The sequence below is a fragment of the Astyanax mexicanus genome, chromosome 12 (assembly GCF_023375975.1).
Source record: "Astyanax mexicanus isolate ESR-SI-001 chromosome 12, AstMex3_surface, whole genome shotgun sequence".
In the NCBI taxonomy this organism is placed as follows: domain Eukaryota; kingdom Metazoa; phylum Chordata; class Actinopteri; order Characiformes; family Acestrorhamphidae; genus Astyanax; species Astyanax mexicanus.
In genome coordinates this window covers 45028268-45042675 of record NC_064419.1, presented here as the reverse complement: position 1 = coordinate 45042675, position 14408 = coordinate 45028268, and the positions used below count along the sequence as shown (strand labels likewise).

General features: G+C 36.4%; 2 protein-coding genes and 1 long non-coding RNA gene across 4 annotated transcripts in view; 1 reads left to right on the top strand and 2 right to left on the bottom strand.

Moving 5' to 3' along the window:
- LOC125806157 (uncharacterized) overlaps positions 1-14408 on the bottom strand; it is a 437736-nt gene that overhangs the window by 23915 nt on the left and 399413 nt on the right. The gene's annotated exons all lie outside the window — the stretch shown is intronic.
- bcar3 (BCAR3 adaptor protein, NSP family member) overlaps positions 1-14408 on the top strand; it is a 476193-nt gene that overhangs the window by 388955 nt on the left and 72830 nt on the right. The window lies entirely within an intron of this gene.
- LOC125806139 (kazrin-A-like) lies at positions 686-12598 on the bottom strand. The gene is made up of 6 exons (XM_049486078.1): positions 11798-12598; positions 10001-10232; positions 5825-5926; positions 5522-5688; positions 3632-3758; positions 686-1610 (listed from the first exon to the last, which is right to left on the bottom strand). The coding sequence occupies exons 1-6, from the start codon at positions 11911-11913 to the stop codon at positions 1431-1433; spliced, it is 924 nt and encodes a 307-aa protein (XP_049342035.1). The 5' UTR covers positions 11914-12598; the 3' UTR covers positions 686-1430.

The following is a 14408-nucleotide window of genomic DNA, read 5'->3' as shown; positions in this document are numbered from 1 at the left end:
TGTGACTTCTCCTGTCTTGTCGTGTCTTGTCGTGACTTCTCCTGTCTTGTCTTGTCTTGTCTTTTTCCCCACTGTTACCGGTCACTCCTCTACAAAAAGTTGACAAAGTTTGAGGCTTTGGTCTGTGTTTTTATACCATGCTGCACAGGTGTGGCTGGTTGACACTGATCACCGCCAGGGATTCTGGGAATTGGAGTTTCGGAAACCAAATCCACTGATTTTCCCCCACACATCACCCAGTTCCACTGCTGGTGGCCAGTGGTGCAGTGGAGCACTGCCAATCACAGAAATGAGAGATAAAAAAATACTTTGGCAATATAGAATATAGTGAATCTCTGTATAGTGAAGAGAACTAACTGGAGGATAAACAGTGAAGTACTGAAGGGTTTATTGTTGAGAGTTTGAACAACACTGTTACATGGCTTCATCTTTTTAAACATAAAAGGCTTAAAAAGGCTACGGTCACATTACAAGCCACTCTACTCATATTCCGATTTTTTGCTCAGATCTTAATGGTTCACATTCACAAATAAGTGATCTGTATTTGTGTGTAATGTGAACGAATCTGTTCCTAAAACGTCTCACATGCTGCACATTGATACCTGTATAAACGTCTCCTTCTTCACCAACAACTAAAAAACTCATATTAGAGAGACGAGAGACTCATAGCTTTATAAAGGGAAATTGATGAGTTAGCAGCTCATATGTGGAGCATCTTTTGCTGGAGTGGAGAAACAGTAAACAGCTGGTCTGAAGTTCATGCTCAGGTCCAGGAGGTGAATAAAGGCCAGGTGGTTTGCTTTTAATGTTTTTTTTGTTGTTGTTTAGCAGCTATGAAACAAAAAGACACATGAAGATTCAGATTTGGCCGTTCACATTCATGTCGCATGTCCATGAATTGGATACGTATCTGATTTAGGACCACATATGACTTAGTGACTCAAATCTGGTTTGGAAAAAAAAAAAAAAAAAAAAAAAAATGATTTGGCACGTTCACACAGCCATGAAAAAATCAGATCTGAGCCATATTGAGCAAAAAAATCAGATCACTTGAGTCACTTCAGCCTGGTAATGTGAACGTAGCCTAAGTTACCCAATGGTACTGCAAATGGTACAAATGGAAACGTTTAATATTTATATTTTCATATTCAGGTATTATCTCATTGATCAAAGTTGATTCATGAAGTTGTGAAGATGTGCATGAAGTTCGGCCTCAGGGACGGCGATACAAAAATACAATCAACATTTACACAATCATCATCATCATCATCATCATCATCACAAAAATAAACAGACGTGTCCAGAGAAGCAGCGTCCACTTAGGGGACCAAAAAGTGCTGTTGTTTGTTCTTTCCATGAGGAAGTGATCTCAGTTTAGTCCTTTGATCTTATCAGCATTTTCTATCTCATCCTCCCTCCAAGCGCTGGAGTTACATGTTACTGATATCAGAGGTGGAGAGCTGTCGGTGTGGGCTCTGGAGCTCGGGTTCTGTAGCAGAACCGTCTCTCAGCAGTGATCCAGAACTCACAGAACCGCTATCTCTCCCGTTATCTCTCCCGTTATCTCTCCCGTTATCTCTGTGGTTCTTCAGACTGAAGCTGACTGGAGGCTGAGGAAACACAGACAAGGCAAATTTGAACTGTAACTTCATTTACCACTAGAGGGCAGTAGAGACAATTAAAACATATTATTATATTATGGTGTATCTGATTGTTTAAACTAGTTTTTATTAAGTCAATTTTTTGGAAACGCTTTTAACTCAGTGTTTTTTCATTATTTTAAAATGTTCTGCATTGTAGATTAATACTAAACTAAAGAGTTTCTTTAGGTCATTTGGGGAAATGTGTCTGTATCGTCAGTTTGGTTGTTTTTACCTTTTTACCTCTGTATGTGTGTTCTTGAGCAAAAGTATTTTTCCCTAAAATGAATGATTGACTGTGTTTATGAATTTCAGAAGGACTTTTAAGAAGTTTTTGGTGGAAGTGGTTCCTCTGTGGAATTGAGCTGCCAGCCTCTCATTGGCTGATCATGTGACCTTTAGTATTTGGAGTGTTCTCATTGGTTGTTTTGTAATCATGTGTGTTTTAAAAGCAGGAATGCTATTAACTTTTGTCTTATAACCCTGACGAAGGCCTGGGCGCCGAAACGCGTTGGTTATTCTTGTATTGTTAATAAATCAGAAATTCTCCAGTCAACAAATGCTGCTGGTTTTTTACCATTTTTTGATCAGTGATTGTATTGCCAGGCACCTTGTTGTGCAGTGAAGTTGCACCAGATCCATCTGCTTCTAGAGTAATACTAAAGTCACCAAACTATGAAGAAAAACATGGAATTATTTAGCAAACAAAATAACATTATAAAAAGTTTTAGATTTTATATTCTTCATAGTAGCACCCCTTGCTTAGATAGAGACAGTTTTGCTCATCTCGGCTTTAGATTTTCTCAGTCAGCTTCATGAGGTAGAGTCACTTGGATGGGGAAGAGTAAATTACTTGAATTTCTTGTCTCTTAATAAAGTGTTTGAGAGCATCAGTTAAAGTAAAGTAGTGAAGAGGTAGAGTTACAGGTATACAGTGAATAGTGAATATTTGAGTAATGTTCTAATCCAGATTATGAGAAGCAACAACTACTCAACTAAATAAAGAAAAATATTATAAAAAAATTGTAATATAAGGATCCTTAAGTGCAGTCACCGAAAAGACCTTCAAAAACAGTATGATGAAACTGGCACTCATCAGGACTGTTGTACAGGATAAGTTAATCATCAGAGTTACCAGCCTCAGAAAAAAACAAATTAACAGCTCCCCAGATAAGAACACCTAAATGCTTCTTCACAGAGTATTTTGGTAAGTTTTTAACACTTTTAAGTTACTACTTGATTCCTTATGTGTTCCTTCATTGTCTGACTGACGTCAGTGTTCATTTACAATGTAGAAAATGTAAAAATATTGAAAAACCACTAAATTTATGTTTTTTAACTGATATTGTATTTGGGGTCATTACATAATCTCAGATATGTAACATGCTTAATTATGTGATTTCAGAGATGGGATAATATATACAGAGAGACCACTTCAGTTCCTGAATCAGTTTCTCTGATTTTGCTATTTATAGGTTTATGTTTGAGTAAAATGAACATTGTTGTTTTATTCTATAAACGACAGACAACATTTCTCCCAAATTCCAAATAAAAATATTCTCATTTAGAGCATTTATTTACAGAAAATGAGAAATGGCTGAAATAACAAAAAATATGCAGATCTTTCAGACCTCAGATAATGCAAAGAAAACAAGTTCATATTCATAAAATTTTAAGAGTTCAGAAATCAATATTTGGTGGAATAACCCTGTTTTTTAATCACAGTTTTCATGCATCTTGGCATCATGTTCTCCTCCACCAGTCTTACACACTGCTTTTGGATAACTTTATGCTGCTTTACTCCTGGTGCAAAAATTCAAGCAGTTCAGTTTGGTTTGATGGCTTGTGATCATCCATCTTCCTCTTGATTATATTCCAGAGTTTTTTAATTTGGTAAAATCAAAGAAACTCATCATTTTTAAGTGGTTTCTTGTTTTTTTGTCAGAGCTGTATATGAGTATATAATGGCCACAATCTTCAAAGTGTCATACCTTGGCTGTGAGCTTTCTGATGGACAGCTGGTCGTCATGGCGACCGATGGTGGAGCGTCTGAGGGAGCTCTGACGGGACAGAGTGGGCGGAGTTCCCAAAGGCTCGACTTCCTGCTCAATGCTTAACCTGCAGAAACACATACAGTATATAAAACAGTACGTTTTATAATTACAAATGTAGGTTATCTATACTTTACTGGAATAACTATTATTTTTCAGCTGACTTCTTAACTTCTACTTCTTACATTTTTACACAATTATCTGAAGTTTAATCTCCTTACATTTTGATAAAAACAGCCTTGTTACTCCTATTTCATTTCAGCTCGTTTTTATTACGGTTTCTCATCGTTTAATAAAACCCCTATCCAGATAAATCTCTCCATCCAGATAGAGTGAATCTGATAGTGATTGGATGTAGAGAAGTATAAACATATACCATTCCGACTCCCTATTGGTTTATACTGTGATCCATCACACCTGCACACGTCCCAGTGTATGGGATGGATGGATTATCACAGGACTCCATTAGGAACCTCTACAACTCTCTACATGCTGAGACGTCTGGCATGCTGCTAACCGTTACACATGCATTCTGTATGTGCAGATGAATATGACCAAGAGTTTCCATATTTTAGTTGAGTTTTTCTTTTACCTTGTAATTTATTTTAATTATTTTATCTAATTTTATGTTTTACCTTTTAGCCCTTTTATTTTATTTATTTTATTCATTTCATCCTTTTTTTGTTACTGATTTTACTTTTGGCCTTTTACCTTTTTATTTAATTTATTTCTTCCTTTTATGTTTTATCATTTCTTTTACCTATTATTATTATTATTTATTTTAGTTCCATAATTTTCATTTTTATAATTGTGGTTATTTTAGTCCTTTATTCTTTAACTGTGTTTATATTTTATTATTCTACATTTTAGCCTGTTTGCTAAATAATAATCATTTTGTTTTTAATTATTTCATTTTATCCCAATTCAATCTTACATTGTTTGCTTGCTTTTATAATTTAAACTTATTGTTCAATCCCTTATATTTTATGTAAGCTCAGCTACATTGAAAATTATTCATTTAATTCTTTTATATGTTTTGTTACTGGTTTTAGTTTTGGCCTTTTACCTTTTTATTTAATTTATTTCTTCCTTTTATCTTTTATTTCTTTTACCTATTATTATTATTATTTATTTATTTTAGTTCCATCATTTACTTTTTCATAATTGTGGTTATTTTAGTCTTATTTTTTTTTGTAAATGTGTTTATATTTTATTATTCTACATATTTATCTCCTTGTTTTATTGCTCTACATTTTAGAGCTGTTTGCCAAATAATAATCCTTTTATTTTTAATTATTTCATTTTTCTTAATTAAATCTTACATTGTTTTACCTTTTTATTTCATTTATTTCTTCCTTTTATCTTTTTAAATTTATTTTACCTAATATTATTATTTATTTATTTTAGTTCCATCATTTACTTTTTTTTTATAATTGTGGTTATTTTAGTCCTTTATTTCTTTAACTGTGTTTATATTTTATTATTCCACGTATTTTTCTCCTTGTTTTATTACTCTATTACTCATTTTAGCCTGTTTGCTGAATAATAATCCTTTTATTTTAAATTATTTTTTTTTTCTTAATCAAATCTTACATTGTTTGCTTGTTTTTATAATTTAAACTTAATTTTCAATCCCTTTAATTTTATGTAAGCTTGGTTACATTGAAAATGAGGGTTTCCCTCAATGTATTTATCGAGTGGAAATAAAGGTTGATTGATTGATTGATTGATATCAGTTTCTTTGACAATTAGGGATCCACTTCTGCAGTATCTCTCTCTCTCTTTTTCTCCCTTTCTCTCTCTCCCTCTCTCTCTCTCTCTCTCTCTCACCGTGCAGAGCTGAGGAGGGCCTTCATTTCTTCGCTCAGGTGCTGGCGGACCATGTGCTTGTTTCCAGGGATACCTAAAGCGGTTGCCATAGTGTCCGTGTTAAAGGAGGGATCCAGAACCATCACAGCACCATGAACCCCGCTGCTCTGAAGATTCTCAGCGAATTCCTGTGAAAAAACACACATATTTACAGCTCTGTCAGTAGTATTTCCTTTTCTACGTCTTTATACCATTCGTGTCATTCGTATAATTCATACTATTCGCTTTATTTGCTCCTGTATCTCCTCAGTATCTGCACTCTACCTTCAGATCGATTTCTCTGAGCCATTTAATGATGCGCTGGCAGCTCCACACCAGAGGGTCCGTGTTCTGGATCTCACAGTCCGCTCGCCTGGCCTGAAGCACCTGCAGACACATATACAGTATACAGTGTTGGGAAGGTTACTTTTAAAATGTAATCCCTTACAGATTACTGATTACATCACTCAAAATGTAATTTGTAACGTAATCAGTTACATTACTTCAAGTGAGTAACGTAATCTGATTACTTTGGATTACTTTAAATATTGTCGTTTTTTTAAGCCTGAATGAATGTAGCAACCACATATTGCATATTATTATTTTATTTTTCTTTCCAGTCAACAAATAGATAAACAAATAAAACAGCCTTTTCAATCACTCTATAAAAATACTTATGAAACCATTTCATCAAACAATTTTATGAAACACTTCTATAAATTGATGAAACCATTTAAAACCAAACAATGTAACAACAACTGTAAGCTATCTATTTGCAGGTTTGCCACCAGTGTTAATTTTGACAACAAATTTTTATTTAGTTTTAGTCATAGTCTTGTGACGAAAATAGCATTTAGTTTTAGTCACAATTTAGTCATCTGAAATGTTTTTAGTTTAAGTCGGCTTAATGTCATAAGAATATAGTCGACTAAAATTACAGTAAATTTAGTCGACTAAAATGTAAAGGGTGTAAATGTAAATGCTTTTTCATCAGTTCCCTTGAATTATTAACTATACACTTATACGAAATGAAACGTTTAATAACCACTTGAGTAATATTGTTAATGTTTGAAAATGAAATATATTTATATATGATTTAATGTATATTATTATTATTATTGTAGGTGTGTGACTATACATATTTTACATTTAAAATTTTGCTCTAGAAATCAGGTCATAAAACATCTGAATAGTTAAATTATAGTTTGAACAGCGTTGTAGATGCAAAAACAGCCGTTAAAGGATCTAGTTTTATCTCCAGCACTAACCCAGCACACCTACTGGAGCAACAGTTGTCAGGTGCGGGTGCAGGGAGGACGCGGAGGCGGACGCAAATGCAAACAAAAAGGGATTTATTTACGAAAACAAATACAAAATACACAGGGAGTTACTGAAAACAGGACTGAGGAAACTGGGGAAAACATGGAGCACTGACAGACGATAAACGTACAAGGATCGACACCGGGGAAATGGAACACGGACCTTAAATAGAGGTGCACACACACAGGGAACAGGAAACACCTGGGACGAAGGGGCGGAGTTACAAATGAACACAGGTGAGTGGAAAAACACTGGGAATGAAACAGAGGAGCCGGGTCACATGAGAACATACAGACAAGAGAACGGACAGGACATGACAACAGTCTAGAAATGAGATCAAAAACATACATTCACACACTGTCCTGTAGAGATGCTCTCAGGATGTACTGAGAGACTTCCATACCTGTCAAATTTTAGATTAAAAAATAAGGGATATTTTCCTCTGTCCGCTTAAAGTTGTCCCACCAGCCCAACGTAGGTTCAGTATCCCTTACATTTTAAGACAGGTTTACAAAAAAAATCTAAAATAACCACATGTGAACCACTTACACACTACAGTTAGATTATCAGAATCTGAAATGTTGCGGACATTCCTACATATGTCATTCTTTTAATACAGCCAAATTAAAAACACTTTTCCAAATATTTTTTTAAAAGTTAAGATTTCATGTCTTTTTGGCATAAATGCACTCTTTTTTTATAATATATTTTTATTTATTTAATGGATTTAAAATTGAACAAAGGGTGCACAAATTCTGCAAACTGAATCTTTTGATCACTCCACCCCTGATCAGTTTAGTTAATTTTTAACATTTCTAGTTCAAGCTGTTTTTTTTTATTTTAAAAGGTTTAATCTGTGTGTTTTATTTCAGAGACGAGTATTTTTAAGCAGCTATCAGAAAAATCTCATCACAGTTTACATGATTAGCCTACCGTTCCCTTTCTTTTAGAAAAATCGCTGTACATCCAGATATGTTTTAACATCAGCTGATCCGACTAGCTGCCTGTGGCTTCCCCACACTGACCCTCCTTTGCAAGCTGATTGGCTGTTTCTCCTGAAAGGCGGGACTTTCTCCTTGAACCGGCTGCACGATTGGTTAAGAGACACAGAGCGGTCAGCTCCCTGTCTCCTCAATAATATATATTTTTTTATTTTAATATAATACGGGAAATTTACGGGAAAATACTAATACGGGAGGACAGCGGGAAAGAGGAGTAAAATACGGTAGTTTCCCGGCCAAAACGGGAGACTTGACAGGTATGGACTTCATGAGTTAAAGTGAGAAACTTATGAAAAAATGGGCTGTAAGGAACAGACTTTTAGGTTCATAGATTCACTTATTTTATTGTTTTATTTTCGTTATATTATTGAGTTCCTTTCTGACCTGTTCCTGCTTTAACACTAGCTATATCTTTCCCACTGTGAGACTAAGCAGATGATCTGATCTTAATGAGTGAGTTCTGTATCAGTTCTGTGTTTTAGTGCACTGCCGAGTTAAACACACCATCAGCTCATGAAATAACATCAGCATTAAAACGCGGATCTCTGCATGGAGATCTGTGTGACTCTGCTCTGCAGAAGTTGAAAGATAAGTGGTGTTTTTACCGGAGATGAAGTCGCTCCACGCGGTTTTTTGCGACGTCAAAGGAGAAATATGTCAAATATCTCTCTCTCTCTCCCTGCTGAACACTGTCGAGTTAACTTCCAGTCGAGCTCCGTATCGACAGGTTAATTCCCGGGTTTGTAACTGAGCGCGCGGCGCTACTGCAGGAGAGGCGGGTACTGATTGGATGACTACCCCGCTTATCCCGCCTCTCCACCTTCGCTAAAGTAGCAGTGATTAGAGCTCTTCCTAACTGGTCCCTACCTTTCACAGAACTAACTCAGTTCTGATTGGATTTCGTCCCTGCCAAACATTTTCGTCTCGTTTTTATTCGTCTACGAAAATGTCAGTTAATTTCGTCTCGTCGTGTGTGCGGAGCCGCTGTCTGCCCCTCCTCCCTGTGTGTGTGTGCAGCGAGACGGGAGGAGGGGCAGACAGTTCCCTGTCATATCAGAGCGATTTCACCGCAAAATGTTATTTGCGTTTTGTCAGTGTTGGATTGGAAGAGCAAAAATAGGAAAGTACCGCAATGTAACCCTTTTATTTTAGCAGAGTAACTGTAATCTGATTACCACTTACTGAAGCAGTAACTGTAACGGATTACAGTTACTCATAATTTGTAATCGGATTACGTAACGCCGTTACATGTAATCCGTTACTTCCCAACACTGACAGTATATAGCATTTGTGAAATTAAAGCTGATATCTGTAAGTTTTGGGATTTGGGGGATTTAGAGCCCTCTCTGGTGAGAATGGGTAATTGCACCGAATGCGCATGAGGAAGAATCATTTTAAACTGGGTGAATCCGATTCCAGGTTATGTTCGGTCAGAGAGAAAAATAGAGAGAGAGAGATAGAGAGAGCGCTCAGTCAGAATCTTCACTCCTTTGTTTCTTTGGTTTAACTATGAGTGAATGAGCTACTTAGCTCTGAGTTTCCTCTTCTGAAGTCTCCAATGTTCCACCAGCCGCTCACGTTCAGTAAAACTGAACTGGATCCTCTTTTGGAGGTTGTACATGTGACGTTAGTACTTAAAGACGAGTGACCTGGCCAGTTTTTAGAATGAATTTTTATATTAAGCTTAGCAGGGATGTGGTTCCAGCACACTGGTACCATTTAAACACAGTATTTTTCCCTTAATCTCCACTTAGAAATGCTTCTGCTTTCAGTTTAGAAACAAAATAATATGGACTGCCCCTTTAAGGAAAAAACTGCCCTTAAGAATGGTTAAATGCGTTCTTAAATCCCACTTAAATCTCACACTTTTATTTTTACAAAGAATCTATTTACTAATATTCACTAATATTGTCTTATCTAGAATTAATTCTTAGCTAAAACCAGAATGTAGGACCACTATAGACGAGTTGTACACGCAAACGACCTGATATAGCAGTTTTGTTCCTTATAAGAGGATATACGTAATTATCAGTATATACTTTGAATGTGTTGTATTGGTCTTGTTTTAAGTAGCCTACATATGAATTATCAGCAGTCGTGTAGGCGGCGCTCATTACGTATGACTGGTGTGTGTATATACCTCTTTATTGAAGTTGAGCATGTGCAGTAGCTGGATTCCCAGCAGCAGGCTGCCCTGATGAGCTTTTTTGGACACATGCAGATGCTTATCCAGGTCAGTGCGAGTGAGCGTGCTCAGGAGACGGCCATCCACCAGGTGCGTGTGGAAGAACTGGGAGTACTGGGGAAGGCCTACCTCACTCAGCCAGGCTTGTGCCACCCAGTGGTGGTCCAGTTCTGCGGCTTTCGACAGTCTGAGGGCACAAACACACACACACACACCCAACAACCAAACAAACTCAGCTCTGAACCGGTGTAGGATTTATACTGTAAACACATTATATATTAGTATTCTGATATTAGTGTGTGTTTGTGTGTTCTGTTGGGTGTGTGTAGGAACATTTGAGCGTATTTTGTTTGTGCAGTGGATAACACTGCAGTCAGGCTGATTACTTTGGTGTGTTTGTGATTGCAGCCAAACAATGTATAGTGGCGTAAAATAAACAAACAAAAAAAAGTATTTCTTTTGTTTTTGCATTTTTGTCATACTTACATTTTTCATATTATAAAACAAACTTTAATATCAGACAAATATAATCTGCGTAAATATGATAATCACTTTTTAAATGACGATTTAATTTGTAAAGAAAAAAACTAACCACTAAATTACTAATCACAATCAGGTCTGATTATAAAGCAGCTAAAATATCTCAAAAAGCAGCATATTATACCCCGATCTGAAGAAATTCAAAAACTTCAAAATCATCTATCAGTCTGGAAAAGGTTATAAAGTCCTTTCTAAAGCTTTGGAACTTAAAAACCACAGTGAGAGCTATTATTCACTAATGGAAAAAACATAGAACAGTGGTGAACCTTCCCAGGAATGACTGGCTTATTACCAATATTACTCCAAAAGGGCATGAACAACTCATCCAGGAGGTCAAGTAATATACAAAAGAACAACATTTAACCCTTGTGTGGTGTTCATATTTTTGTTACTTGTTTAGTTTGTTACTTGTATTTAATTCAGCAGAATTAAGCAATTTTACATTAAAATGCTTTACACATGCTCGCTTCACCTAAATGGACCTAAATAAACAGCTTACATGGTTAATATTTGCCCTTTACCTTTCTTATGTTACATTTCTTTTAAAAAGTGCTACTTTTTTATTAGTTTTTAATAAAATGTAAAAGAAAATGAATTTAACTCAAGATATGAGTAGAACATTTGTTTAGTTTCAAATTTACAAATGAAGCAATGTTTATTAGCCCTTGGCCAAACATACTGTATGTAATATAAATGTGTGTGTGTGTGTGTGTGTGGGGGGGGTACAGTGTGTGTTTATCGAAAATGTGTTTTGATATATGTTTTTCACAAAAAATGAGCCAATGCCAATGAGTTTGAGTTAGAAAACATATTTTTTTGTATAATTTGATGAAAAATAAAAACGGGTCCCACAGACCCGAACACCACACAAGGGTTAAAGAACTGCAGGATCTCAGTGTTAATGATTCAATAATAAGAAATAAGAGACTGGGTGAAAATGGTCTCCATGGGAGAATTCCAAGATAAAAACCCTGCTGACCAAAAAGAGCACAATAGAACAAATATCTCACGTTTACCAACAGACATCTTGATGATCTCTAGGAATGTCAGATATTAAAGTTTTTTTGATAATCGGAAAAATATCAGAAAATATAAGTAAGACAAAAAAGCAAAAATCTTTAGGGGTGCAAATACTTTTTCACACCAATGCATGTGTTTTGTTTGTGTGTGTCCATGTGTGTGTGTGTGTGTGTGTGTGTGTGTGTTTCTCACCCGTGTCCTGACTCTGCCTGTCGGTAGTCCTCAATAGCCAGGCGCAGTTTTCTGCGATGCATTGAGTTACTGATGCCCAAACCTGCCTCCAGATCTGCGTCCGTTAAGGCTAACATTACCTAATATATATAACATATAAATACATTATTATCTGGTCTTTTAGTGATCTATAAAGTTTTGCAGTGAAACATGATAACAAGCACTCTCTCCAAAACTCTTTTTATATATAAATGTATTTCAATTTATTTTCCCATGTTCTTCCAAATGATCTGGCCACCCATTTAAACTGCTACTCAGCTGTATATCCCCCTATCACTAGTGATGCCACAACACAAGGAGGGTGAAGACTAGCACATGCCTCCTCCGATACATGTGAAGTCAGACTCCGCCTCTTTTTAAATTGCCAAGTAGCATCGCAGTGCACTCGGAGGAAAATGTGACGAATAAATTAATGTTTTGGCTTTAATCCAATAGAAAAGCTGTGGGAGGAGCTGAAGCAGCAGTTAATGAAACCTAATCTAAATTTAGGAATTATGTGCATTTAGAATTAAGTTTTAAAAAGTGGGAAAATCAGTTTTCCTGTGCCTTGACCCCTACAGCCTGTAAGCATTCTTTGATAGAACCACTTATGGGACTAGGGTCATTGTCCTGGTGCATGGCCCATGTTCGTTCTTTTACAATTCAGGTGAGTGGTACAGCATATAGTATAATTTGCTGGTATCATTCAGAATTCATTATTTCATCAAAGATGGCGAGCTGTTCTGGCCCAGAAACAGCAAAACCTAAAGGGCTCACATACTTTTAACCCCTCACAAATACTTTATGTAATATTGGATCATTGAGTCAAATGAGCAAGTATATTTTCTTTGTGTAATCACAAAGAAGTCCTGAAATTATATTAGTTTTTCTCCTATGAGCTGCTGCTTCAGCTCCTCCCACAATATTTCTACTGGATTAAAATCAGGCTACTTTGGCCTCATTGCGAAATATTAACTTTATTTTATTCTCTAAGTATTCTTTGGTAGAACAAACCACTTGTGTGCTTAGGGTCATTGTCCTGGTACACGGCCCACGTTCTTTTACAATTCAGGTGGGTGGTATAGTATATAATATAATTTGCTGGTATAATTAGGAATTCATTATTGCATCAATGATGGTAAACTGTTCTGACCCAGATGGAGCAAAATCTAAAAGGGTTCACATACTTTAACCCCTCACTGATATATAATATTGGATACTTTTCCACAATTCATAAACTAGCAAGTACATTTTTTGGGGTAATTACTTTGAATTGGTTCTCTTTATCTACTTTGAGGACTTGTATTAAAAAATCTGATGAAGTTTTAGGTCAGATTTATGCAGAAATATAGAAAATTCTAAAGTCTCACAAATTTTAGGACTAAAGTCCTAAATTTACATTAGGTTTTCTCCCATGAACTACTGTTTCACAGTATGTTTTCTGTATTATAATCAGGACTTTGGCCTCAATCCTAATGATTAACTTTATTCTATTCTCTAAGCATTCTTTAGTAGAACCACTTGTGTGTTTAAGGTCATTGTCCTGGTGCATGGCCCATGTTCTCTTGGCAAGCTGTTCTGGCCCTGATGCAGCAAAATCCAAAGGGTTCACATTTTCAGGACTTTTAGTTTATACATAAATATAGAAAATTCTAAATAGTTCACAAACTTTCAAGCACCACCGTAATTTATGTGTAGTGAGGGTCACTGTGGTGGTGAGTTTCTCTGACCTTGCCGCTCTTGACGTTCTCTGCACAGGCTCGGATGTACATGGGCATGGCCATGATGACCTCCAGCCAGGCCTGCACGGTGCCCGCTCGCCACCGGGACATGGGCACCGCCCGCGCCAGCTCCACCTGCTGCAGTCTGTCCAGCTGCTCCTCGCAATCCGATAGGCTCACGCTCAGACGGGCGGGGCTGGAGACACTGTCTGAGTCTGGATTGGTGGATGTAGGGGAAAGAGGAGGCTATTTGTTATGAATTCTTATTAGTAGAACACTGATCTGATCTGATCTGAGACCTGTATTTAACTGAACTGTATACAATTATACAATATAGCATGAGCTTAGGGCCAGAGTTAAACTGTATTTATATTAATTATTGAACAATTTTATTACTTTTGAGAGGCCAAAAGGGAAATCGAACACAGAAAATAAAAAAAATCATGAGAATAAATGTAAAACATAGAGATTATTAACAAGAAGCAGTGGAATCAGTATCACTTTCACCAACATGCTTATAGTTTATAGCTTATAGTTCACTAAACCCCCTGATTTTAGCTGACTCCACCCTCAGCTCAAATTTGAAGAAGGCAAAAAATTGGGAGGGGTAGTTTGGGGGGGCACTGGGTGATGTATGGGTTTAAAGGCGGGGCAGAAGGGAGAGCTCAAAGTTCACAGACACATTATCCCCGCCTATAGCACAGATGAACCTGAGAGGGCGCTGCAGAGGCAGAAATTACAACAATAAAAGCGTTTTAAAAATGTTTATAAATATTTTAGGCAGGACTGGTATGTTTCATTACTTCTACGGAACATATTTCAGTTATTAATGAAAAAAAATATGGCTCCACCCTCAGTTTAAATTTGAAAAA

What these genes read in the sequence shown, in the direction of transcription:
- LOC125806139 (XM_049486078.1), bottom strand. Translation starts at nt 11,913, where the DNA reads ATGTTAGCCTTAACGGACGCAGATCTGGAGGCAGGTTTGGGCATCAGT. An exon ending in TGCTCAACTTCAATAAAGAG is followed by an intron (nt 5,927 to 10,000) that starts GTATATACACAC and finishes ATGTGTCTGCAG; the next exon opens with GTGCTTCAGGCCAGGCGAGC. An exon ending in TCAGAGAAATCGATCTGAAG is followed by an intron (nt 5,689 to 5,824) that starts GTAGAGTGCAGA and finishes GTTTTTTCACAG; the next exon opens with GAATTCGCTGAGAATCTTCA.